The sequence below is a fragment of the Aythya ferina genome, assembly GCF_964211825.1.
Source record: "Aythya ferina genome assembly, chromosome: 2".
NCBI classification, from domain to species: Eukaryota; Metazoa; Chordata; class Aves; order Anseriformes; family Anatidae; genus Aythya; species Aythya ferina.
This window is the reverse complement of record NC_140297.1, coordinates 83,639,403-83,667,217: the sequence shown is the minus strand read 5'-3', so window position 1 is coordinate 83,667,217 and position 27,815 is coordinate 83,639,403. Positions and strand designations below refer to the sequence as shown.

The window sequence follows — 27,815 nt, the reverse complement described above, 5'->3', positions numbered from 1 at the left end:
TTGTGTGTTATTAAAGTTAGGTAGGTAGGCCTACCAGTTTATTGCAACTGAATAAAATTGATTGTCCTGTTTATTCTTCCTTAGCTGTTACCATTACTTGCCTGTAAACATGTATTTTGTCCTCTCTCTCTGCATACTGTTACCTGTTGGATGTACCTGATCCTTGAGTATATTAGCATCGTATTAGCACATGGATCATAATCCCATGCTTTATATACATAATGAACACAAAAGCATGTGGCAGAAATAAAGCTGGTTGGAAGGTAGTCCATATTGTATGGAACAGAAACAAAAATATTAACATATTTCATGTAAATTTATTGACTTTGATAAAGACTGGGAAGGACAAACTCTGCAGAGATCTATTTTGCATATAATAAGAATGACTAAATTGCTCTTGTAAATGCCTAGATGTGGAGTGAAAGAATAAACAAATAAAATCAGTCTTTGTCACCTGTCTGTAAGAGGAGTTATGACAAGCCTGTCAGTACAGCCCAAGAATTCATTCTGGTATGTGAAACCCACATCGGTGATATTAATCATCATTTTATCAGAGTCTTCATTAAAATAAAATCTACACTGTTTCAGCCACTCGAAGTCTGTAGGGCTCTTGATATGCTTGCAACACTAAGAAAAGAGGAAAAAGAGAGAGTGTGGCATTCATGGTTAACATTTATTTCTGCATTTATATTAACTCATCTAAGTGGTACTGTAAAGGCAGCACTGCAAACACAATGAAAGACACTGTGTAAGCTAGTAGCACAAGAATAGTGGAGACCTTACTTTGATTTCTACCACAGAAAAATCCTTAAGTGTTGCTGCTGTCCCTGGAACCACACTAAGGGAAAGGAAATTCTAAGTACAAATGTACAGTCCATAGCCTTACACAAAAGTCATTAAGTTAACATTAAAATTCCTATTTCTACTATTCAACTCTATCATTTTATTTTCATATCTGAACAGAAGAAACGTAACTAATATCTGCACACCATGACACTGTCTTGAAGTACCTTTTTTTCCTGATTTACATTTTATCACAAAGCTCGTGATTTTTTGTTTGTTTGTTTTTAATAAAGTATCGTGTTAAGAAATACAACAGAGCTGGGAGAATTCAAAGTTGACCAACCGAATATTAAAACACCTATCAAAAAAGAGGCCCAATTTAATTGTATCTAGAAGTGTTACTTCACACAGGATTGCTAGGATTTTAAGTGAAACAACAGCACCTACACTGGTGCCTGCCTATCCGTGATGGGTTAAAACTCAGCCCAGACAGCATAATTAGAGTTAAGTCCAGAGATTCCTGAAGGTAAAAGGCATGCTAGCTTTTAACTTCAATTGTTTAAGGAGTAAATGCTTTCACTTTCCTAATTTCAGTATCCTGTGGCTGCATAAGAAGGTGTGAAGTGAATAAAAAAATCTCTAAGTAATAATTAGGTATGCTACTGAAACTAGAACAGTGATGATGGCAGCTTCAAGAAACATCAGGCTTGCTCCTGTACTGTAACACTATACATGTATAATCATTCTATTTATTCCTCAAGACTCCCAAAGTAGTCTATAGAAAGGATGATTACTTGCCACATAGCAGATGAGGAAAAAGAAGTCCCTAACTGATCACACAACAGACACATCTGATTTAAATGGGCGAACACAAAGCACTATAAGATTCTTCTATGGCTGCAGGGGAGAGGGGGAAGCCAACAACAACCCAATTACTTAAAGAGAAGCTATGACTCTCATTGAAGCAACACCTGCATTTCTGTAATATTCCGAGCCACGCAGTCATTACAATCCTGAAGTTAATTGTTGGGCTTAAGATGCAGACATTCATACATCATAGCTACACTGTCTTCTTTCACATGACTGCTGCTTCATATCTCAATAATTTTTTCAATACTTACCAGACCATCAAAGATGTCCCTCTGATGCACGTGCACAGTGATTAATGTCTCATATTTAATTCGCTCGACTGGGTTAAGGTCTTTTGTTGTCATATCTATCAGCTTGTTTAGAAGATCCAGGAAAAACTGATTTGTCTTTCGCATAATTTTTTTATCATACCTGGCATTAGTCAAAGCATCTTCTGAGTCTCGTGTCCAAATCATTTGGATCCCCAACAACCCAACCTTATGAAACATGAAAGAGTATGCTTCATCATCTTTTCTATTTCACCTTAAATGTACATTCACAGAAACAAAAAACATAAATAAATGATTCTGCCTACTTGTATGAAATTATTTTTTCATGCTTCCATATAGAGGTCATTCAACCCATGCATTTATTGTGTCCTAACTCCATTCATAAGCATCTAGTAAAGTCCGCATTTAGGTCTCAGAGATAGCACCTATGATGCACAGCTGACACAACCATTCATTATAATTTACATAAGATATAATTAATAACAAATCAGTTAACAGAATAATTAATGCTTCAATTTAGTATATTCCTTCAGTAATTCATGAACTTTTTATTCCATTTCGAAGAACATTCCTGATCACAAGTGAAGAAGCTCATACAGAGAAAATAATTTTCCCCCAGTGTCACTCACAGCTTTGAGCCTTTGGCAACATACAGTGTTTTCCTGAATGCATAAACAAACATAAAATTTTACTACTTTTCCTTCAGTACTTAGGTATTAAGTGTGTAAAGAAATAGTGTTAACTCTATTGTGTTAATTTATTGTATTCAGCATCTTTTTGAACAAGAGCTTCAGGGTAAGTTTTGATTTTTTGGTTTCAGAGATGTAAATTGGAATTTAAAAGACTGGAGTGATTAAGATAAATTTAAATGTCAGTTTTGCATTTGTATTACTGGTTGCAATCTTAATTGCAGAGACAAGAAAATCCCTCCAATGTGCTAACCTATCTGTGAGCAATTTTTCATTAATTTAACAAAGATTTTACCTGGGCTGGGTAAGTAGAAAGAAATTCAGTCAGCTGGAAACCAGTTTCCTGGATATGCATAGCTGCCTGGCGAATGACATTATGCAGTGACAGCTGGGATTCCTTCAACAAAGAATTCAGCCAAACTTCCACATTACCTTCAGCCATTACAGGTCTGCTCAGCTCAATAGTCTCACCCTCTCGTGAGCTAATTGACAATATACGATCATATACCTAATAAAAGGAAGGCAAGAATAATTTGTGATTTACAGATTTATCATCAATTTTATCATAGCTGCCTGATTTTCCTGCTAGCATTTCATTAAATTTACTAAGGTAAATAAAAGTTTTACCTATCTTTTAAGCAAATATGAAAACAATAAAATCATTGCTTTAAGTATAAAGAAAGGCTATAAACAAAACATTGCCACCTGAACATGATGGCAAACCCCAATTCACTACCAACTCTTGAATTTTACTTTTTTGTAAAATTTCAATGACAGCATACACTTTCCAGTTACAGTAAAGGAATCTTCCCCTCATTAGTGGTGCATTAATATCCTAACATAAGTTGCCATCTTAAATTAAAAAATAATGGAAACACAGAAGTTAAAATACATGGTCATTGAAAGGAATTTCATGCATGTGGAAGCAGCAAAAGTCTAAGGACATGCATACATACAGAGGAAAAAAAATATCTGTGTCATGATATATTTTTTCCATAAAGGGTGTAATAAAGTTGTTCTTCAAATAGCATGTTTCCAAGCAATCTAAACATATGAATATGCTCAAAAAGAATCTGAAGTTCATCTGAGAGGAAGCTAGCCTATATTAAGCCACAGAAGACAGTTCAGTACCTAGGTGTGTTTTTTCTGAAACCTAAGCACTGGTGAAAATGTTTGGTTTGTTTTGCTATTCTATATAAAGTTTTCCTATTAAACAAATGAAGATATGAAACTAAACCTTATACCAGGAGAGCCTATGCAGCATCATAGTAAGTGATGAGCTTGGTAAAACAGTCAAACGCCCTATACACCCAGGTAGCTTGCTATTTAACAGGTATCACACACTGTTTAACAATTTGGATAGAATATAACTCTGAGATTTGGGCAGCACATACCTTTTCATGGAACTTGACAGTTTTAATATTGTCAAAGACATTCAGCAGATGTGCCTGTATAGTGTGAGAGTCTGATGCCTGGCCAAGAATTTCTAAGAGGGCAGGATCTGACACAAAGAAGAATCGTGGAAATAGGAGGCGTTTTTTTTCCAGGTATCTGTATTTACAAATATTTTGGGGAGGAAGTAGACAGAAAGTGAGTTAGGTTACTTTATACATCCTTTCCTCTTAAAAGGTGATATTTCACACAATGCCATTGTGAGAAAAAAAAAATAGCAAAAAATGCAATTTATGTCATTGGTAACTCCAATAATTCTTATTCATTGTAACTTCATGTAAAGCACCTGCTTTAAGATTACACTTTTAGTATCAAAAATCATTTAATTGAAAGCTTTTATTGTTAGCTATGATGTAAATACTACTAAAATTAAATTAAAGTGAAGTGTTCTTTTATTAGGCCAGTAACTTCCTACTTAGGTACCTCATGCTGAATTTCCCCCACACATGTGAAGGATCTGAAAAGAATCCTTCTTTTCAGAAGAAGAAACTTAGAAAAAAGAAACCTAGACACCCTGCTGTATTGAAAATAGGCAGAAACAGCTTCAGTATCAGCAGAGATAGTGACAGCTTAGTCACAAATCAAGTACTTACTAGTTTGGTACTAGCAATTTCTCTGGAGGTGTTGCACCATCCTGATACCTTGTTTGCTCAGTTCAACTGAATTCATAGTGAAATAAACACACAATCTTTGCGAAGTCCATGGGACAGTACTTCCTTTATAGCTAGTTAAGCAATTCACGACCATCTGCTCAAGACTGGTCTTGTGGTAATCTTACCCTGTGAGTGATTTCTGACAGATTTCAAGCTGTTCTAGTAAATGTGGTAGTAGCTGTCCCATGATTTCATCTCCAACACAGCACTGAACAACATTAGGTGTTTCATGAGCTCGGGTCATGATCCTCACCCAGGATTTATCAATGTTAGAGAAACGCTTTGCTTCCTGTCAAAACATAGGGGTAAACATGGAGAGGAAGGGATGGGGGAAGGAAGAGAGAAGAGGCAAAAGGAACTTGCTAGCAGAATTGGCACCAGTAATCTTCTCACAAGTAATTACCAGAGTCCAACCCCAAAGATTTTTCAGTTTAGAAAAACACAAATGTTTCTGCTCATGTAATACAGCTTATTTTATACTTCACTGCCAAGCCTGCTATCAGCATTTTCTTCAAATCATTCTTAGAGTAAAACAGAGAAAACTCCTTATGCTTGAATTGCATGATCCAATTTGAAGAGTTTTTCTAAAAATTGAATTAGTTCTAATTCCAAAAGCAATATAGAAAAATTTAAGACAAGTATTCCTAGCAAACCTGCAGATGCTGCTGGGGTACAGGTAAGTACTACAAGGCTAGCCTCACTAGGCTTGGCTACCACTAGGCAAAACACACAAATATGGGTTAATAATTTAACAATCTAGAAATAAAATGATAACTAGATAAATATGTCTTAGCAAGTCTAATTTTGTTAAGCACCAAAACAATGAAGCTTATGTTACTGCACCAGTTACATCACAACTAATTTTTTTTCTTAAAATTTAGAAAACCAAACTGAAAAAAGGCAGGTCTGAAAACCTTTGGAAGCTGCTTTGCTATGTCACCGCCAACGAACACAGCTTCTAAGTAAATCCACAAGTTCTGCACAGTCATCCAGTTCTCAATGATATCTGTTGTGTTGGAAAGATACTGCACCCATTTTTGAATCTGTGTCTTGAATGGTGTGTTGTATCTAAAAGTAAAAAAGATACTTGCTTTACTTCAGGCAGGAAAAAAGTCTCCTGAAAGCCAGCTCAGTCTTCTAACATGAAGAGGAATAATTTTGCTACTTGCATGTTTGTCAAGTTAAAGTATACTATGCCATACCTGACTCAATTCAGTTAGTTTGGGGCTAAAAAGAAATCAGCTCCAACTTGCTCCTTTGTGCACATAGTATGTAGCACACATCTGAATAAGCAGGACGTGAATGGGAGTAAGATTTAAATTTCACTCTAAGGTAAAGTGGTTTCAAAAAGGGACTATGTAATCTCTTCAAAGCTGCAAAACTCATAGTGACCAGGTCCTTATCAACTGAACACTTGCTTCTGGACATCTTCCTGACGATCAGGTTTGGTATTACTTATTTTATCCAGGAGCTTTGACATGTAAAACCAGACAAACCAGAGTTCATTTTAACTTGGATTTTCAGTACCTTCAGCAAAAGTCTGCAAAAGAGGTAGTGGTCTACCACTAGGGCAGGGTAGTAGTGCCTGTAATACCAGTAGGACCTCTGCCACAACCAAGCAGTGTTCTCTCTTATTTTTATCACCACTGTCTTGCATCCATGGAAACTGTCCAGCTGATTAATCAGAAGTCTGAACACATTATTTCAAAATAACTTAATGGAGGAAAACAGACAATGAGAACTAGCCCATGAACAGCTCAAGGACAAGCAAGCTTTTAGTTTTTATCTAGATGTTTACTTTTCTTCTCCTTTGTGAAAGATAAATTTCTTCAATAAAACAAAGCCTCTTGCTGATATTTATAACTCACACAAATACACAGTGCTTTTCTTGTTACCTGTTACTCATGAGAGAACCAAGAATCATCAAGCTGTCCTCCATGGTAGCAATTGTTTCTGATGTGCTGTCTCCTCTTAAAAGAAGTTCCCCACGGGTTTTAAAGTTTGCAAAGATAAACGTTTTGTTGTCCCATTCAGCTATCACTTGTTTTAACTTCTGCTCAATGTCTTTCTCCTTCACAGCACTTATGCAGATATCCTTTTAAATAAATAAGATGTCAAAACAAGCTATCACCTGTTCAGGTCTTTGGTATCCAAATCTAACTGGCATTTCCTTTAACTCTATTTAGTTTGATGAGCAATTATTTATCAACTGGAAAGATTTACAGACATAAAAACACCATAGTTAATAACCCACATACCACACCACAATATGGTCAAGTTTGTGGAGACTACAAGAATAATACAGTGATTATTTTCATAACTTTAATATTGCAAAGCATCCTCATAAATTAACTTCTGAGCCACATGGCATGGTTTAATAAAGTTCACACCACAATACAGGCGTCATTATTTTACACAGAAAACTGAAGTGATAGACTATTTCTCTGTTCTTTCTTTGGAAATACTGTTTTCCTTCTTACTACTGTTACTCAGAGTATTACCTGAGCAGATTGCTTAATTTCACGCATCCATTTCACAATACCTCTATTTCCTCTTTATATCTGAGTAGTGGAGCTTCCATAATATTCCTCAGTTTGAAAGTTTCACTTTCCACATCAAAGCTGTGCTCAGTGAGATCTGTAATCCGCTTCCAGTGCCGAGGCATCATTGCTTTATTTGTCATATGCTCAAGCAATGGACAACATTCACAGAAGTCCTCAATAGTCTTCTTTAGGTCAAAAAAGGCCTGCCATTGCTTTACACCACGAGGAAGCTTACGGCATCTACATAAAAAGAATCCAAGTTTTCTCGCAGTTTCAGATATTCTTTTCGTTACCCATTTAACCACCGTATATAGTTTTAACATTAGACTACATACCCTCCAAAGTCAGGTTCCCTGTATTTTGAAGATTCTGTATGTGACTAAATATTTCCAGACAATTTCACTGACTGGTAGGTGGACACCTACAGGCTCACCCTAAAAAGTGTAGCTGCATAATTCCAATAGACTTTGTCCAAGTGACCTTCAAAGACAATTGAATCACTTTATTCTTGATTTCATCTTTTGGTGAGGCTTATGAGATGAACTGCTCTATTCTCTAGCAAAACCACTGTTCCTCAGAACAGGCAGATTTAATTCTTTAAATCATTTGATTCCTAGTTTCATTGAAAGTTCATATTCTATACAGGCAATACATCCCATTTTGTAGCAAAAATATTCAGCAATTCACTAACCCGCCTTCGATATATAGGGCGAATCTCTCTCATGACAAATAACATTAAAACAAACAAGTTAAATTTCAATCACGAAGAAAATAAATAGCAATTTTAATGTATGTTAGGAAGGAAGGAGGGAAGGAAGAGCTACCCAAACTCTCTAAGGAGCAATAATCCTCAACGTTTAGAGTCTAAACTGCCTCCCTTAAATTATGAATTGGTAATGGTCATATTTTTCCAATTAAAATTAATGATACTAACCAATTATAATATTTAAGATGTAACACAAGTATTTTAGCCGTCTTTTCACAGAAACAGTTTCTCACCTGTTCTGAAACTCCAGAAGTTCACTATTAATTTTTCCAGTGTCTAATTCTGACCAAAGAATATCATAGTAGCCACTAACTGTGTCAAGGACGTTGTTATATAGATTATAGAGTTTCTGTAACAGAGTCAGTTCCTTCTTTATTTCAAGTAGCTGAGGATATTGTGTAACAGGCAAACCAAAAAGATCTTCCCCACCAGTATAAGCAATATATTTCCGAAAGAGATTATCAAATCGATTCTAGAGAGAAAGCAAGCAATTAGATGTAATACATTTAAATACAGCTGGCATTATGCTTAGAGCTGCATTAGTGGTTAAAATCTAGTAAATACTAGAAGGATGTACAGGAGATACTAACAACTTACTGTCAACAGGTTTTGGTTGAAATTTTCATGTGAAAAAACTTTTTAGGAGTTTGGAATTTGGAGACACATCTCTACAAGTTGACAGGGAGGTCATTTATTCCATGTAGCGCAGAGACAGAACAAACAGTATATGGTAAGCTCGCATTTGAAAGAGGTTGAGCATGATGTGGAAAGCAAAGAAAGGTGGATACTGCAAATTTTAACTCCCCAAGTAAGCTGTGCAATTCTCTTAATGAAGGGTCGAAGTAAGGATTATTACTGCTTAAGCAGCAGAAAGAACAACGAAATTTACTTGACAGCTCTTATGTAACTGAGGAAACATATAAGAAAACCAAACAAATAACACAATGGGAAAAGGAAAACAATTAGAAGGCATCATTACAGGAGAAGAAATTAACCATTGCACAAAGAAACATTTCAACAGTAGAAATAGTCAGTTTGTATGGAAACTTTTAAAACTTTTTTTTTTTTTTTAAGTGAGAAAAGGAGAACAGAAAGAATTGGGCAAAATTGCAGTCATGCAAAAGACACTTCAATGAACATAAGAACAGCCTATTGCCACGTACACTCAACTTGAGAGTAGGCTCTGATCCAGACATGTGAATCTAGTTATTATTACTCATTACCTATGCAGCCGCTCTTATGAAGCTCCTAAAATTATCATTTTAATCAACATTCCTTGAAGATGTTGAAAAAAATACCATCTATTTCATCATTAAGTTAAAATAAAATGAAAGTCAATGAAAATAAGTTCAACTACCCTGGATTTATTCTCAGAGCCTTCAGTTGCTAGTTTATTTGCAAGAAGCATTGAGAAATATTTTAGAATGAATAGTACCTGAAACATAGTAAGCCTGTCACTGGCTTCATGAGGCTCTAAGCCAACCACCATTGGCCCATTCTGAAAAAAAAAAAAAAAAAAAAAAAAAAAAAAGAATAGAGAAAAAATGAGAAAAAAAAGAGTTTAGAGTAAGTGGGTTCAGAGGACACAAATAACCACAAATTATTTCTAACCAGCACCAGCATTTAAAAAAAAAAAAAGATTAGAAATGCAAACATTTTTGTGGTTGCAAGATTCCATCCTTACATACATCCGGTTGCAATTGCACTGAGAGACTACAAAATTACGTACTAAAACAAAAAATTACTTTCAAAAAAGAACAAAGACAAGTCATTTTCTTTTTAAGACAGAAGTTTTGTTAATATTGGAAAAGGTAGGCAAGAGTTGCACCTTTATCAATGAAAAATAAGCATTAGTTAAAACGCTAGTTCAGCTTGTCTCATATTCTACTGAGAAGAAATATATGAGCTGAAGTCATTTCTGCTTACATTAAAGATCATAAAACTCTTCTTATATTCTAACATAATTCCTCTTTAACCTCAGCCTTCACGTTTGCACATGCTCTGTATCATGAATTCTGTGTGTCTCCAGACTTTCTTTAAGAGCTGGTTACCAGATTTAAATTCAGTCACACACAAGGAAAGAACCAAAGTCTATCCTGCATTGAAACTCAAATATCATATTAACAAGAATAAATATAGTCTTCAGATAGCAGAGAAACATTCCACTATTTAGTCAACTCCACAATCTTTCCATGCTTCCACAGCTCCTCAAAAACTCCTCTAACACAACATAACACAAGCTCTTACCTGATCATAATCTGAATAGAACTGAGCACAGTCTTCAGTAAAAATCTTCACAGTACTAATAAGTTCTCCTCTGAACTTTGGCTGCAGAGCGATGAGCTCATTCTGCACTTCATTTGCTCGGAGTAGCAACTTTTCCCAAGTGTAGTGCAAAGTATCCACCTTCTCTGACTCTTCCTTGGCCACAAGTAGATCATATTTGTTTAACATAACATAGGATTCCTGTCAGAAGGTTGGATCAAGATAAACAAAAGATGTTAAGAGATGTTAATTTTAGATATATACGTATATTAAAATTGTAAATGTTTAAGAATGAGAATGATTTGCTAGAAATAACAGAAAATTTGTTCTTTTTACATAGCAGTTGGCACAATCCGGCAAGCCAATGCCAAACTGGAAGAAATATCAAAAGGAAAAATAGCTTGCTCTCCTTTACTCCTAACTTTTAACATAGCATTCTGCTTTCTGACAGATTATTTGCTCTATTGCCATCTGCATCCCTAAAAACTATTTCTGGTTAAAGTACTCCTAAAGGCTGCATGTTTTAGTTTCGTTTTAATAAGAATATTATTCAGATCCAGATTATGAGAGGTGAGCCAAAAGAGAATAAGTAACCAGAGGACTTCAAGTTAGCAAAGCAAACAAACATCTGTTCAATACAGACACTGAAGCCCCACTTCACATCTTCAACAACAAAGTGTTAAGAAACCATTTCAAAACTTACAACTAATATATAGCAGCTATTTCAAAAGTTAAAACTATTCTTCTACAATAGAATCACAGAACAGTCTGGGGGGACCCTTAAAGATTAACAACTTCCAACTTCTGTGCCACAGGTACGGACAACTTTCAGTAGATCAAGTTGCTCAAAGCCCTGTCCAATCCAACCTTGAACACTTCAAATGATGTGGCATCCATGACTCCTCCAGACAATTTGTTTCATCTTGAGGCCTCACTGCCCTCAGTATGATTTTTTTTTCCTTATATCCACTCTAAATGTACAGTCTTTCAGTTTAAAACCTTTTGCCTTGTCCTGGGGCAGTTCCTACTCTAAAACACCTTTTGCCTCAACAAGTTTACTACAGGCCCTGGTAAAAAGTCTCTCTCTGTTATGACTTCTTATGACTATAAATCTACTTAATAGTCCTTTGTTTTCCAGGAACAATGTTCTGCATTTGTACCAACCATGTGTTGTTAACGCTCCATGTTCTAAAATCCTTAGCCAAGACTCACAAAAAACACAAATAAAATTAACTTACTGTATTTCGACCTAAATAGTAGGTGAAATTCACTTACTGTTAACTAGCATAGGGTAAAGTAGCAATGAATTTTTGTGGCCTAACAGTTTAATCTGTCAATTTTTTTCAGATAGTAGAATTATTTCCATTTCCATTTTCCGGTTTGATCACCTTGCTAACAAATTATCAAAATGAAAACATAACTATCTGTGTGCCACCTTACTGTGAGGGAAATCCATCAACCTGTTTCAAAAATCTGAAGCATGACTCCTTGTGCCTATGGACTCCAGCTCCTGCTTTTATAATCGGAATTTTAGGAATGTTTGGCTACCAAGGTTCATGCCTAGGCTTCACATCATATAGCAAACCAAGCCAGGTCTTATTACAAACTTCTAAAATGTCAGCTCCTAAGAGACTTCAGTACCTATAAAAATATCACAGATGTTTCCAGCTTTGGATGTGCTTTGCTTTTCACCATAAACTACTAGTACTAGTTTGCTCCTTCACATAACTAGGGTGACCCTCACAGCTTCTAAGGCTGAGTGTTTTGTTCCTTCTTAGATTTATTCTGTGAAATACAGAAGGGCTCTGGCCTGATTTCCATTATTTGCACATACTGCATTTCATAAATTACCTCAGCTCAGCTCAAACTAGGTGAGAAAACACAGGTGTGAGATAATTGTCTGACAGCAAATACACTTGGCATTTTCAAAATAGAAAAATAGATCTGTTGATATTTTTTAGATATGAATTCTGTGTTAAGTTTCAATATTAAAGAAAAAAAAAAAAAAAAAAAAAAGACAACCCTGACAAAAAAAAGTATGGGTAATCGGGAATCATGAATGTGTCTTACAAAAAAAAAATCTTCTGAACATCTAGACAATTGTCCATTTTGCAAAACTGAAGTATTAAAAAAAAACATTTACAGGAACACAATAGCTCTGCCACCCAACATTTAATAGATATGAAATCAAAGTGCACTGTTAAATTCTAACCCAGAAAATAATTGCTCTGTAGAAACGTTACCCATACATGCAACATTCCTGTTAACTACCTCAATAGGCCCAACTTTAGAGTCTATGGAAATCTGTAGTTCTCTGATCTCTTTTAATGCAGACATGGCTGTTCTTATATCATCCAGATCCTCAATGCGTCGATTTAACTTCTTGTCAGTTTCCTCTATAAAAGTGAAGATTGTCTCCATCTCTGTTCTGTACTTCTTATTACAATGATAACCTAGGACAGTCATCCAGGCTTTGGTTTCTGCTCTCAGTGCTAGCTTCAAATCAGCTAAAAACATTGAACACACAATAGAAATTTAGATATAGATATTTTAAGATGTACTTTTAATTTTGTTTGAATATGTATTCTCTTCACTCCCAGTTCTAGTTTGTTGGTTTGTTGTTTTTTTTTCAGTCCAAACATGCATATGCAGAAAAGACAAAAACATTTTGACACCATCAAGTGTTACTTGAAATAGTAACCATATTTGAAACCATAGGGTTACTTGAAATTCAAGATTTTCCTCCTGTCTCAAAATACCTTTCCGACTGGAAAGATAAGGCTGAACTGCACACTCTTTTCATCTCATTTATACGTCATTACACACATTTCTTTCCTACAAATCAATAATAAATTCATTAATATTCTCATCTATGTCTACACCTTTCCCCCTCAAAAAATAAATAAAAAATCACATGGGGGAGGAAATGTAAAAGTCTCATATGGAAACTGAAGAAATAGAAAGTTAGATCTGACATTTAATGAAACCAAATTCTCCATCAGTCATTTAATTGTTAAAAGAGTTTTGTCTATACCATCAGTGGAACCAAGTGACAAATACTTAGAGATAAACTTGAGTCTGGCTGAGTTCCTGACCAATTTTGCAGCAATTCAGTCCATTTCCTTAAAGTTTTGCCATTCAGTTCAAATTTGTTCCTCACTGTTCTCAACAGAGAAGTCAAAAATCAATACCACTACAAGCAGTACATTAATTTTAGCTGGATATAATTTCAACCCTGTTACTGCTACATGTTCATTCCTGTGCATATTTCACTTCTGTTTCTTCCTTTTACATAATGTCTCTTTCCATGCTTTGCTTTCACACACAATGTCCTTTTCAATTTATTAAATATCAGACTTACTCCATCTAAATCATGTTTCAATAGCCAAGTTTTGCTATATAATAAAAGACATTTGTTTCATACTCTTTCCTACTGAAGAAACAAACCATGTTGCTTTCTCAAATTTCACTTATGCAGACAGGGGAAGAAACATCAGATAAGCCTCATAGATACCCTTATTAGTGGGACTTTTTGCTTGCATTTTACAGCCAAATTAGCAAACAGCCATTCCATGTTTCTGCTTTACATCTTTAACATAGTTCATTCAGCCAAAACTAAACATTTCTCCTTCCTACAGGAGCCAGAAAGTATGTGCCTCTGGAGAGAAGTGGAAAACTGTGAGAAGTGGAAAATCGAACTTTACCAGTGTACAGTGCAATAGCTCCCACACAGATGTATTCAGGCTCAGAATTGATTTTCAGATCCAAGTCTCTGAAATGCAGAATTTGAGATTCAAATTCAGAGAGTAATGGGTTTTCCATCATGAATTTATCAATGGTTTCCTCCTTGTCTCTCTGCCATATATGGTGGTAACAACTGAAGCTCTCCAAAGCTGTAAGAACTTCCTGAAATGCAATAGAAGTTCACAGAAAGATTCTCAGCGAAATATAGTGTACACATCATTTCTTATCTTGTGTTATTTTGAACACATTAAGTACTCAGTAGTGGAGCAGGCTGCCTCATCTCAGTAAAACATAAGGCTGCTGGTAAATTTATGCTAAAGCAGGTTCATTAGCAATCATGAGCCTTGCCAGACACTGTATGCTAATCGCATTCAGTTTGTCAAATCAGTTACAGTATTTTCCAATGAAGTGATTCTTCAGTCAATAAAATACTAAGGATAAATGGGAACTAAAATACTCCTTCAAGTCTAAGACACAGTGCACTTATCCAACAGCAAAAGCTCATGTAAAGACGCCTTCTTCTTCAGTTTCCTCCAGTATCCTTCTCTACAACTCACCGGACTAGCAACTGAAACCTGACCTCCAGGGCCCAACATAACAAGAACAGCAGTTACTCAATATGTTCTTGAATAATGAAATTATGAGAGATTATTTTTTTAAAACACCTATCACATTTGCAAGGTTAACAATAAATTACAAAGTCAATCCAGGTATCTCTGATTTGAAAATAATTTAAGGAGTGTACAATATAATTATTTTCTGATTCTCAAGAATTTATAAAAATGTCAAAGATAAATTGTCATCACTTCAGCTCATTAAAAAAGTACATGAGAGGTGACTATCATGAGAGATAATACTCGTGACAACTTACAATAAACATATCGTTTGAAGGATTTAACCTGGCAAAATGATAACAGCTTCCAACTACAACATATTGAGTACCAAAATATCAAGATAACTATCAACCATTACCAACCACACCTTGATGTCTTCAGCACAAACCCGTATGTCATTATGCTAGTTATAGTTTAATACTACTGATGTTACAATGCATTGAGTCAAAATTTTCCATCTGTCAAGGTTGCATTGTAAGGTTGGACTGGACCCAGAAGAAACTGATACAGAGTTGCCCAAAGAAATACCATTTCTAGACACCTACTAGACACCTACTAGAGAGTGCAAGGAATTAGAAAAGGGCAAAGAAATCATGCATACTCCTTAAGCTGTCTCCTAGTCTCCAGTATCAAATCCTAGTCAGCACTCTAAAAACAAGCTGACAGCCAGCTTTCTTCTGAAAAGCTTCACAAACACTTCACATTGGGGCCAGAATTCATGCTGGCTTCATTATAATTTCTATGTGAATAAAACTGTATTTTACATGTTTGTACAATTACTACTGGTTCTGTACTAAATATGCAGACTCTATTATACTTAAGATTTTTTAAATGATGTTTTACTAACTGGAGATACATTTTTAATCATACTTAAGCTCTACTTTATATAATACTCAAAGCCTCATAAGCCTTTGAACACTGCATACATTTTAACCTACGTTACACTCTCAAAACATAAATGTAAATTTGCAGCCACATGTTTTTCATCTACCACCCTACTCTTTCTAATTCATATGTTTAACTGTGCTTTCAATGCCTACTCTTATTGTCCAAGGATATTAAAAGTCATACATTTATATTTATTGGATAGTAACATAAAATTAACATCCCTATTCTCTTACCTTTTTTGTAGAATTAATAGCAGTGGTGAGTAAAGATACCAATTTAATAATTTCTTTGTTCTCTGAAACACTCTTGAAGTAGTTCTTGTTTTGAACTGAATCAGACAAATTGAGTGATGCTGCATCTGATGTACTATCTACAAAGGCTGAGTCAAATACAAAAGCAGTTTTAGGACAAACATATTGCTTACGCTCAGCAAATTCCTATCGACAAAAACTAATGACCTGTTTTTCAGTAAGTATGCATTTTAAATTTATGTATTCTTATTAATCAAAAAGGCAACTAGAAATCTAAGTAGCCAGCTAGTAGTTACCACATATTCATAAACTTCTCTATAGTTGGGAAACTTGCTTCATCTGGGTTCTCTATCAAATCTGGAATGAGTTTCTCTCTAATTTTTCAAGTATTCCCCTTTCCCTACCCAACCAATTTACTTTTCCTGTACTCTCCACCTAAGTGATTTACTGATATGTCAGCACTGACTGAATCTTTAAATATTTTTATTTCCTAAAATACTTGGGATATGCTACAATTACAATTTGAAGTCAAAGTAAACATTAAATCCTAGAGGATTATCACAGTCAGGCCTCAAAAGAAAAGAATGATAAAAAGAATGTCCATTAGTTAGGAAATACGTATAGGATTGAGTTTATCATCATTGTTTTATTTCATCTCAAGAAAGAGAAACTCTTGTTTTTGAAATAAATTTAATTTATTAAACAGTTCAAATATTACTACCCTATTTTTTAGGTGTATAAGAGGAATCTACCCTAGAAACATTCAATGTATTTTGAAGTACCTGAAGTGCAAAGTAGAGTAATTAATTTGGCTTGATTTTTAAAATTTTCAGATAAGAAAAATTCAGCAACCAAAGACAGCATTTTAAATTTCCTTCAATAAGTATCTTCAATAACTTAACTTCATGCCTGATCACAAAACACGTTAAGTCCTTTTAATAGTTTCAGTCTATTCAATCCTACACAAAAATCTCTCCACCAATATTGAGCTTTTATATAGGTATTTTTATTCAGTAACAGTCTTTCTTTAGGATCAACTTACCTTTCCTAAAGAAATGTCAACACAAGCTTTAAGACCATTTCAAGATGTGAAGTTACAAACCATGCTGGCAAATCACAAAAGGTCTTTTGTGCAGTGGTAGTGACTATAATTGTTTTACAAATTCACTCAAAATATCTGCTATGTTGCCCAAGCTGGCTCCATAACAGCTTCTCACACATTGCAAGAACCCAGAGCAGTATAACTGTACGAGGCACACACAAAATCCCCTTACTCAAATTCCCACAAGGACAAGTGTCTTCAGACAAGCGAAGTTTTTAATCACAAAGAAAAGCTCACCTATTTCTGCTCTGAGGTGGTTTAAAATCTATAAATCTTTATTCTCTTCCTTTTGATGCATTTCATATTTAATACCCTTTTTTATATACTGTATAAATCACAATTACCTAAAATTAAAATTGAGTTTATCATTACCATGCATGTTTTTCATTCCAATCTCTTTCATTCCATCATCAGAATCGCTGTCTCCACTCTCACACTGCAACACAGCCACTTTTCTCTCTAACATTTTCTTCTGTGGGAAAAAAAAAAAAAAAAATCATTTTCTATTTGCAGCAGTTTTGAGACATTAGTTTTAAGTAGTGTTATTAAAGACAAACCTTGGTTATTCTCTCCTTACTCCACTGTCCAACTCCTTTCATTACTTTCACAATGCTGTCTACAGCTTTATTAAGCGTTTGCTGTACCTCATCCAAAGACGGAGTCATGATGATTTTAGGAATACATAGGTTAATGCTAGTCCTAATAATAGGATGTGCACTTGTTTTCTTCTTAGAGGCACTGTGATTTTCTAAATGAAAGACAATAACAGCAACAAAAAAAGTTCACAGTTCTTTTCAAGACCTCGTTCTAGGATTTATAATGATGTAAACCAATATATACAACACAACATTGAGTACTGAGTGTTACTTCTTAAGGAAAAAAGACTCCTGGGTAATTTATAAGACATATTGGTAAAGTCCATGCTAGAATCAACAATATCTATGTGCCATGTTATTTCTCTGCTCATCAAATTGTTCTGCACAGCTAAGCTCTGTTTAACAGAAATTTATCTGGCTTGTACTCACAGTCAGCATATTAAATTGGGCACAAAAACTTATCAGAATCTCTTTGTATTGGATGCCTTATATGCTAGAGAGGCCAAAACCAAATGTGTTTTTTTTCGTTTGTTTTTGTTTCTTAAAAATAACTAACAAGAAAACACTTCAAAAAGAGTGTTGGAGCATAACATATAGAAGATCTTAAGACAATTAGTAAGAGAAAGATAATACACCTCTTTTTTTTTTTACTACATTTCTCAAATGTTTTTTCATACATTTTTATATAAAAGCCAAAGTCACACAGCAACCACTTAACAAGCTCCAAATATATTATCCATCTCCAGAACAGTAGTGTCTGTCCTAAGAGAAACAGTGATCACCAAGATACATACCTACTCTTACAGGAAAGAAAAATTCCTCTGGAAAAATACCATGTTATCAGCTGTGATTTATCAAGACAGCTTACTCAACTTCCCGTATTTCTCCTCTTTTACATATCTGGCTCTTTTTGATATAGTTTTGGTATATAACATCTACATATTTCTTTCCATAGGCTAACTAAGCAGGAAAAGTACTAAAATATGGGCACCTAGGAAGCTGATCGTGGAACATGCATGAATGCGCTTGCGTATGGTCTCCAGAGTGTTTCGCGTGACTTTCAAAAGAGCGTCAATATTACAACCATTGAAGTAGGAAAGCAGTTCATTGGCTTCTTCCTCTAACACTTCTAAATTCGTTTTCTTCCTCTTTGCTGGAGGGGATAGTCCGGTCCATATCTCACTGGAATTGTGGGAGGAAATCAGGCTTTTTGATCTTCTTTCCTCCTCTGTTGCTAAAACATCAAAAATCTAGCTAGTTAGATTGATTTAGGAGATACAATGAACCAACATACCCACAAGTGTCTGAACTAATAGCTAAATTTTACTGAAGTGTAAATACTCATCTGTACCTCATTCTACTGTTCATTTTACCCCTATCCACCTTCTCTACTCAGTTCAAATTGGCATAATTATCACAAACACACACACACACAGAGACACACAAAAAAAAAAAAAAAAAAAAAAAAAAATCATAGAGAAAGAATCTAGGAATCTCAAGGCTTTATCAGCCTGGAGAAGAGAAGGCTCCCGGGAGACCTTACAGCAGCCTTCCAGAAACTAAAGGGACCCTACAGGAAAGCTGGGGAGGGACTCTTTGTCAGGGAGTGTAGCAACAGGACAAGAGGGAATGGCTTTAAACTAAAAGAGGGTTTAGATAAGATACCAGGAAGAAATTCTTTCCTGTGAGAGGATGGTGAGGCACTGGAACAAGTTGCCCAGAGACATTGTGGATGTCCTTTGAAGTACTCCCTGGAAGTGGATAGTCCAGGTTGGATAGTGCTTTGAGCAACCTGGTCTAGTGGAAGGTGCTATGGGCAGGGGGATTGGAATTATATGATCTTTAAGATTCCTTCCAACCCAAGCCGTTCTATGTTTCTCTAAGTCCAGCACTTAACCAAGGCCTGTAAGTAGTTGTTTCTAATATATTAACATTTGAACATGCAAGTTAGACTATTAACGTTGATGTATTTTTCAGATGATTGTTAGATGATCTATCATTATCCAGACAAATTCAAGTAAAAGTCTTTAAACATTAGATACTTCAGTTGGCTGAGCTACAATATCCTCTCAATGGTATCAAGCATGCAAAAGAAACATAAACATAGAGGTACAATATAATCTTACCTGTATTTTTTTCACTTATTTCATCAGTGAGATCAACTGGCTTCTCATCTTCTTTTTTGACCTGTGCGTCAGTGTCTAGTAACATGTTAATCAGCTCATTAGCTGCTTCTTCTACCAGTGAGCTTTTCAAATGTAAAGTCTGGGAACCTTTTATACAGAGCTCCTATTATCAAACCAAAACAAACATATGTTCTCATGGTTGCTGGTACTTATATCTATTTCATGGTCACAGTAGCCTTTGTTAACACAAATTTCAAGGCCCATATTTGTGAAAAAACTTGATCAGTACACAGCATTATTTTTAAATTGGTTTGTTCCAAATTATTTAGTTTTGAGCTTTTTGTTCTGACAAATAAAACAACATAAACATCTTTCAAAATTGCTGTGACTTGTTTCCTAAGATACACAACTCATCCAGAGTTACTATTATGAAATAATTTTTATAATGCATAGCTACGTCAAAGAGCTCCCAAAAGCAAGTATTTTGTAATTTTCCTATTTTTTCAGTGTAGATATGGGAGACATTAACCTTTCATTTAATCATTTCCATTTTATATTACTTGACTGTGCCATAAGGAGTATTAGCTAATTGCATTTTCCTTTTATAGTCAGATAGGAGATAAAATCCATCAAAGTTGTATTTATTATTAGAATAAACAAGAAAATTATTAACTGGGGGGAGACAAAAACAAATAATGAGATTTAATAAAATTCAGAAATATTTTAAAGCATTGTGCAAGTTTTCTTTCTTTAATATTTACGGTTAAATAGATCACATATTTTCACATATTTTTAGTGAAGTATAATTTTTATAATTTCCTTTTTTTTTTTTTTTTTGTCTTTGTTATGTCCTATTTCTTTAAGCTTACTCAAACCTGGCTACCTCTGTTTAATTAAAATCAGTAACTGGAAGAATTCAGACATTAGCAAGACTCAGTCATTTCCAAATTTTAAGACATAATACTTGGTGTTCCTAATGATTCATTCTATTTGAGAGATCTGTTCTGTAGTATCAGAGAAAATATTTAAACAAGCTACTTTGGTGTTTTGGTTTGGTTTTTCCTTCCATAGTATATCACTTTTTGTTGTAGCTGTGTCTTTGGAAACTTAAATATACCTGACACATTGAATTTATTTCTAGTATTTTCTAACAGGAAACTGAAATAAGCTTACTAATCTTATTATTTCCATTGTACCCATAACTGGGGTTAGTATACAATTTACTCTGTTAATTCAAAATGATCAGCTGTTGTGGTGCTGTAATTGCTAGGCAGAAGTTCAAGCTTTCATTTGCACTCACTCTCACCTATTTTTACTTTAGTGAATATATATTTTAGTACTAGCCCTGTCAGGAGAAAAAGTAGCAGCAGAATCAACAATGAACTATGGATTTTGAGGTTTACAAAATACCATTCATTCCATGAAAAAAAAAAAAAAATGTAAGTTTTTCTTTCGAATTAACAATAAGGAGAGTTTTTACATGAGACAAAAGAGGAAAGACCAAAAGGTAAGTATGCTAAGAGAAACAAAACTCACTGTAGTGTTTATTACTACAGGAGACCAGGCATAGGGATTTATTTATATGATCTACAATCTTTTCAAAAGCAAAGCTTATTTCAGGAGAAAACACAAGTTAGATATTATATCCTAAAAGGACAGAATATCTCACAACATTTTGATAAAAATAACATTCAATGTCATTATTAGTTTAATTATGTTTCACCTACTAGCAACTTAATTGCTTACGGTTAATCCTCTTGAACGTATAAGTATTTTGATGGAGCAAATGAAGGGGCTCTTCCCAGAATACCTTCGCTCAGGCACTTCTGAGTATATTTTGCATACATCAACTCAAGACAGCTCAAGATTTTGAAAGATACTATGGCAATGCTTTAGTATTTACTCTCCTGGGCAACCAAGTGCACTTGTTATGGATGTCATTCACAGGCATCAGCTGGGCAATTCCCAATGCCAGTAAAGGCACTAAACAAGCAACAGTTAAAAAGAATAATAATAATAAAATAACAGAGGAAAAACACTTAAGTGGTATCAAAGCATAAAGGAAATATCACACAACAGTTGGCTTGGCATTAGTAAACTCAGAAAAGAATGCATCAGCTCAGACATCTTTGCATTTTGTATTTTTGTTCCTTTTTAATGTTCTAGCCAAAAAAAAAAAAAGGGAGATTTCCTCACTTCACTTTCCAACACATTCTTCATTAATTCCACAGTGGTTTTATCTCATAAAAAAATGAACAGACTTTAATTCAAAATATTAAATACATCTTTATGACAATTTTATGTAATAACCTTAGTCTTATGGAGAAATTCCTCACAGTCCAGTGGTTCTTCTTCTGGCAACTTACAGAGTGGCACACTACTCATTTCTTGAAGGACAGCATCAATACGAAATTCAATCAAGTCATTCACTCGATCAAGTAATAGCTCCAGGTCAGCTTTTGACGCAAACAGAAGATTCAAAACAAGTTTAAAAGTTTGAAATAATAGCTTTTGCAGAGCCCTGCTAATTTTTTTCCTTCAATAGACTAATTTATTCAATTTTATATGAATTCTACACCTTAACCAGTTTATTTCAAACATCTAAACTTTTATGGCAATGTTCACCACTGAATTCATAATTGATGCTTTGCATAACATATGCTCATCTAGTACATGCTGTACATATCCTAAAATATAATAAGTGAAATACCATAAAAATACATAAGAAAAGCTTTCAGTATATGAATTTGAAAAATAAATGCAAAAATATAACAACATTACAATTCAGTTGAGGTGTTCTTCCCCTTCTCCTATAGCTTGAATCAGTTATCACTTGGCAAACCCACTATCAACAGAAATTTTTGACAAATAAAACATCCATCCTTCAAAAAATGTTAGAAGCCAATTAATAGTTATCAGACACCGATCAGTAGAATTTTCAGTTTGTATAGCAATTCATTTTTAATGCTGAAAGTGAAATAAAAGCAAAGTGCCTGTTCCAGACTCAAACTATTTGTGATATTCAAAATTAAATTGAGTGTAATGTCAGGCTAGCATGCAACATGCTTTTTAATTTTCCATTTCAGCTAAAGAAAATTTACACTATAGTGACATACATAATTTCAAAAAGTAGAACCTCTATTCAATATAATATTATACATGAAACAGAAGGAATTTGGTATCTTCAGAAACAATATGCATCTCAGTGCAGTCTTGTGATAATCTTTTGAATAAAATAAAAGTTCATCTGTTTTCTAAAGCTGTTGCCCAAACAGATGTGTGTGCATTATTGTTAAAGATACTAACTTTTCTTTTTTTTTAGTAAGAGTAATAGGAAAAGCTATTAGGTACTGACAGTGCTAATTCCATGAAGATATTCCCTCAGAACTTGTTTTGTGCATGTAGAAACAAAAGGCAAGACTAGAAAAGGTCTGAAACCTATATATTCTTTAGTGAAAAAAATAACTAAAATAGCTATCTTTCTCTGATTTCAAAATACACAGGACCTTTTACATACTACTCTATGCTTGCTTAAGCCTTTTGCCGTCCCATTCATTTAAGTAAAAAATTCACAAAGATGTTAGAAAAAAAAAAAAAGATGTTTCTTAAAGCAAACATTTCATGAAGTACAGGACAGGCAAAAATTCTGATTTCTGTCATGTATGAGTCAATTAAGTGCAAATCATATCAAGGACAATAAGCTTAATAATGTAACTTGCATTCGTACAGAAACAAACCAGCAGAAGTCAGAGGAAGAGGAAAGTGACTTACCTAGTTTGTCAAAAACTGTACTAATATATTTCTCAATATTCAGTGATGTCCAGGTCAGTAACATCAGACCTGGCTGGATAGCATCATCTACGTTTGCTAACCAAGGGATCATCAGTTGTTCAATAGGATGTTGTATTTTCAGTTTAATTCTTTCATATTCTGCCAGAATCATCTGAAAAAAACAGGGAATGAAAGTATACTCTGGTCCAAACCTCTTCACATACACTCATTATGACTTAAATTAAGACAATTCCACTGTATTTACATTACTGAAATTCTTAAGAAGCACTAAAAAATTGTTTGGGAGGTTTTTTTTATTATTGTTGGCAAAAGTTCTTTGTTTGATACTTTTCATAATAGTACAAGTACTAATTCACAGGGAAATTCACTTTCAGATATATTAAAGGGGGGGGGGGATTGTTCGTTTTTTGTTTTTTGAAGTCGCTTGCACATTTCAGTCCCTAAATGGATGCTCCAGGAGAAAAAAAAAAAAAAAAAGCCCAGGAAAAAAAAAATCATCATCTAAGTTAACTCTTCAGCAGTTTTATTAGAACAGCCTTACCAGAGTCTTAATACGGTATTTGGTTTTAAAGACATCTTTAACCCACTGATCTACTTTCATATGTTGCAAGAAACTATCCTTGTAATAACTTTATAATGTAGCATGACATTTTTTCTCATTTGAGAATCAAGTAGCCCTGTGAAGTTATAGTTTTCCAGACACCTCCTATCTTAGAATCTTTGTTATCTTCAGTTGTCTAGAACCTTGTCTGTTCAAGGGTAGACAAAATAATCTGAAGGATTTAAAAGATAAGAGAAGGGGAAGCTTACACTTCTCTTTTTTAAACTGTTCTATAGGCATCTATGTCAAAACACTGGTGCAGAAACTATGCTGCTATATGCTGTTTACTGGATGTTTTACACTTTTTAAAGGCATACCATCTGTTCCTCCATCCTAATTATCCTCTCAAAACAAAGTGTATCAAATGTTAACTCCATTGTTGGATAAGAGATGAACTACTTCTCATCTAGAAAGCTGGCAATGGAATGAGGAATCTTGTAAGTCTCCTTCTCCCCCATCCATATCTCTTTCCCAAAGTCTGCAGTGCTTTCCTAAACCTGTGCAACCTGGAAGCAACTTCACAGAAGACACAAAGCTAGGAAATTCTTTTTTAAACATCTCAAGACAAAGATATAAAGATTCAAAAATAAAATAAAATAAAATAAAATAAAATAAAAAGACTTGCTAATGTTGTCTTAATGCATAACAGCTGATCATCATTTTTAACTTTCCCATGACTACAATTTTAATATATGCTACACATGTATAAAACAACTAAAATTAACCCACCTGCAAATCGTAGACAATCTTCTTATACCAGTCTCTATTCTGTTGAATAGCAATTGCAAATGGTGGGATTTCAAGGCACATGTGAGCCATGCAATCTGTTTCTCTAATTAAAGTTAATATTTGAGGGTCAAAATTCACAAATAATTCTCCTGTTTCTGGAGCTTTTACCAATAGAGTTGTATGAAGACCTGTTTTAGTTATTTCTATCTGCAGGAAAAAAAGTCATCACTCCTGATCAGACAAGCCAGTACAACAAAATACTTAGTTTTAAATGTAAATATCAGTTTGGTACAAAGAAATACTAAAATCACGTATTGTAATCAAGATTGATATTGTATGAATCAAAAACAGGACTTTATTGATGCAATCTGTATGTACCCAAATGCTTAACAGTCAAATTAACTGTTCTTCATCAGACAGATATTTTTCAGTTGGTTCCTGGATATCCTAGGCCCCATTCCACAGTCAAACATTGAAGCCAAAGCCATAGATATTTTTTTTAATTCTGTCCTCTGAAATCTCATTTTGTTAAGACTTACCATGCATTCTGAAGACCGCACAACCTCTTGGATGAATTGCATTTAATCTTGGATAATTTCTTCAGGCATCTTTTGTAATTGATTCCTAGTTTCTTCTTTTACTTTTTTTCCACTAACAAACAGCTATATCACACTGCAGTCTTAATGTCTCTGTAACTGCCAATTACACCTAACCTCCTGGACACTTTTTTTTAAAGATTAAATTAATATTTATTAAAATTATTTTGTTCTTAACAGGGAAGCCTAATCACATTAGTGATTTAACTGCCTCATTTGAGTATTTCAATACCATTTGTTTTCTGTTTGAGTGTAAGGAAGAAGATTCCTAAGAAGATCACTCATGGATACCAGTCACGTCTTGCTGCTATTTCTGTTTTCCTGTTGTCCTTTCTCTGACATAACTTTCTTTTTCATTACTCACTTCTCAAGTTTCATGTATCACTTTACTTTGAGATGGAGCTTGTTTGTAAGCAATAGCTTTAGAACCCAATGATTTGCCATGCATTTCTTCCTGTTTTTATGCAACACACAAACTTTGCTTCCTCTTTCAGTGACTAATATATGCTTGACTATACTGCTTCCTTCAACAGTTTCATATATTATAATGACATTACAGACAATTTTCAAGTAAACATTAGTCAGCTTTTGTCAGTAAAGTTGTTGTGCTTTATCCACTAGCAATGAAGTTGCTTACTCTGTACAACTGCCCTAAAGCGCAGGTGAACTTTTTTCTCCAAAGTTCTCCAGCAAAGCTTAGTGTACTCTTCTTTGGGATTCAGAGACTCATTATTCCTACTTTCACTTTCTTCCTCTCCCACTTATGTGGTTTTTTGTTGTTGTTGTTGTTGTTTGTTTGTTTGTTTTTCAGGCAGTTTTGATTACTAAGGTAGTACACATTGTTAACAGAAGTAAGGGGTATGTTGAAGGCATGAATCTTACACTGCCCTAGAACAGCACTTTCACACTTCACAGTATTTTATTATTTCAATATGTCCAAGTTGAATTGGGAATAGCATGAAAATTATGGCTTTACATCTTATGCTATTAAAATAAGTAGATAAACAAAGTGGTTGGCATTCAGGAACAAACAGACAAAAGGGAAAAAATATTCTTAAATATCAGAAAAAGACACTAAACTTAACTACTTCCATTGTATAGTACGATAAAAGGTAGCATGCCACAGCCCTAGTTCTGTTGCATTTGTATTCTGCACAGGACACTCCCCCCTCTTGCATCTTCCTTTTCTTCAGGAATAGAGCATGAGCTCCACCTTGTGTTCTCTGATATTCATGTCCATATCACTCTGTGCCCTTGATACCTCAAGAGGTGAGAACAGACTACAGAACAGTAATCACATTATTTTTAATAATCTAGTAGACGAGTACATTGATGTGAGTAAATATGCTTTTCATACGTTTTCAAGGCATGTCTTTTCGTTTCAAAAACTTGAAATTGTGTTCAAATCCACCCCTCTTTGCTCCCCAATTATTGAAGCAGTCTCAGTGAGTTTAAATGGCTGCCCGGTGGCTGCGCTACTGAAGAAGCCAGACTTACTTTCAGCACAGTTCAGAATAGGGACTAGGACCTCACAAAGCCAGTAACCAGTACAGGTGAGAGCCTCATGCCTTGGACATTTTAGCTATTCTGTGAAAGCTGAAAGGAGAATGTAGTTTAACTGCTCTGTAAAGGCATGCTACATGTCAGAAAATCTGATCAGTAGATCATCTAGCCAAAGACAACATGTGCAGCCCCACAAGAAGCACACATCCTCCTTAGTCTTTACAGCTGGGATAGGGAACCCATCTTAAAAGTGCCCAGGCAGGGACTTATCTCAGGCAGAGTTCAGTGAAATCTATCACCAGTATACTTGGAATCATGCAGATATCCAGCACAATACTGGAATCAAATCTGAAACCAAGTTCAGGATAGAAATACCAAACAAATGCCAAAGGCTTTCTGATGCACCACAATTCCTTTTCTGAAAAGGAATGATACACATACCTCCAGGTAATATTCTTCAGGATCCTTGATTCCCAGTTGGAAGTTGTTAGTACTAGATTCATCATCAGTAACATACACCCAGCACCAAAGCCAAAGCAGTCTGAAGACAGCATATTATGCATCCTCCAATATTTTGGTGCCTTCTCCTGTTTTAGCACACCAAATTGACACAAATTCTCCAATTTACAGAATTGGACAATCAAATTTAGTGATCCCTTAAACATTCGTGGCAATTGCAAATGTGAAAGGGAAAGGAAGAGTATATTTAGATTGGGCAAGAGACTGCAGGAGCCTCTAGTCTCAGATCTTGTTTAAGACTAGTATTGAGAAGACTGATATTTATCTGCCTCAGTGTTTTTCACATCATACAAAAGTTAGTGTTGAGCTCCAAGAGGCAGCTGCATTGCTAACTATGCCAACAACTTCAAAAGAGTTATCTGTAGATTGTGATCCCTTTCTTTTGAGATTTCAGAGGCTGAGGCCAATTTTTCTGAAACAGGCTCTTTGCCAAAGCAACAGAAACTCTAGGTGGAAAATATGCC

The 27,815-nt window shown here is 34.7% G+C and overlaps 1 protein-coding gene across 1 annotated transcript in view; it reads right to left on the bottom strand.

Moving 5' to 3' along the window:
• DNAH5 (dynein axonemal heavy chain 5) overlaps nt 1–27,815 on the bottom strand; it is a 126,234-nt gene that overhangs the window by 74,275 nt on the left and 24,144 nt on the right. Inside the window, exons 15-35 of the mRNA XM_084509041.1 lie at nt 24,734–24,940; nt 23,383–23,554; nt 21,922–22,067; nt 19,612–19,774; nt 18,477–18,719; nt 17,447–17,637; nt 17,262–17,361; nt 15,770–15,915; nt 13,995–14,196; nt 12,562–12,797; nt 10,273–10,491; nt 9,461–9,523; nt 8,259–8,497; nt 7,259–7,499; nt 6,612–6,811; nt 5,631–5,784; nt 4,842–5,005; nt 4,006–4,162; nt 2,907–3,119; nt 1,905–2,129; nt 455–627 (exon numbers count right to left, since the gene is read on the bottom strand). Coding sequence (XP_084365167.1) covers nt 455–627; nt 1,905–2,129; nt 2,907–3,119; nt 4,006–4,162; nt 4,842–5,005; nt 5,631–5,784; nt 6,612–6,811; nt 7,259–7,499; nt 8,259–8,497; nt 9,461–9,523; nt 10,273–10,491; nt 12,562–12,797; nt 13,995–14,196; nt 15,770–15,915; nt 17,262–17,361; nt 17,447–17,637; nt 18,477–18,719; nt 19,612–19,774; nt 21,922–22,067; nt 23,383–23,554; nt 24,734–24,940 — 3,854 coding nt within the window. The remainder of the gene's footprint in view (nt 1–454; nt 628–1,904; nt 2,130–2,906; nt 3,120–4,005; nt 4,163–4,841; nt 5,006–5,630; nt 5,785–6,611; nt 6,812–7,258; nt 7,500–8,258; nt 8,498–9,460; nt 9,524–10,272; nt 10,492–12,561; nt 12,798–13,994; nt 14,197–15,769; nt 15,916–17,261; nt 17,362–17,446; nt 17,638–18,476; nt 18,720–19,611; nt 19,775–21,921; nt 22,068–23,382; nt 23,555–24,733; nt 24,941–27,815) is intronic.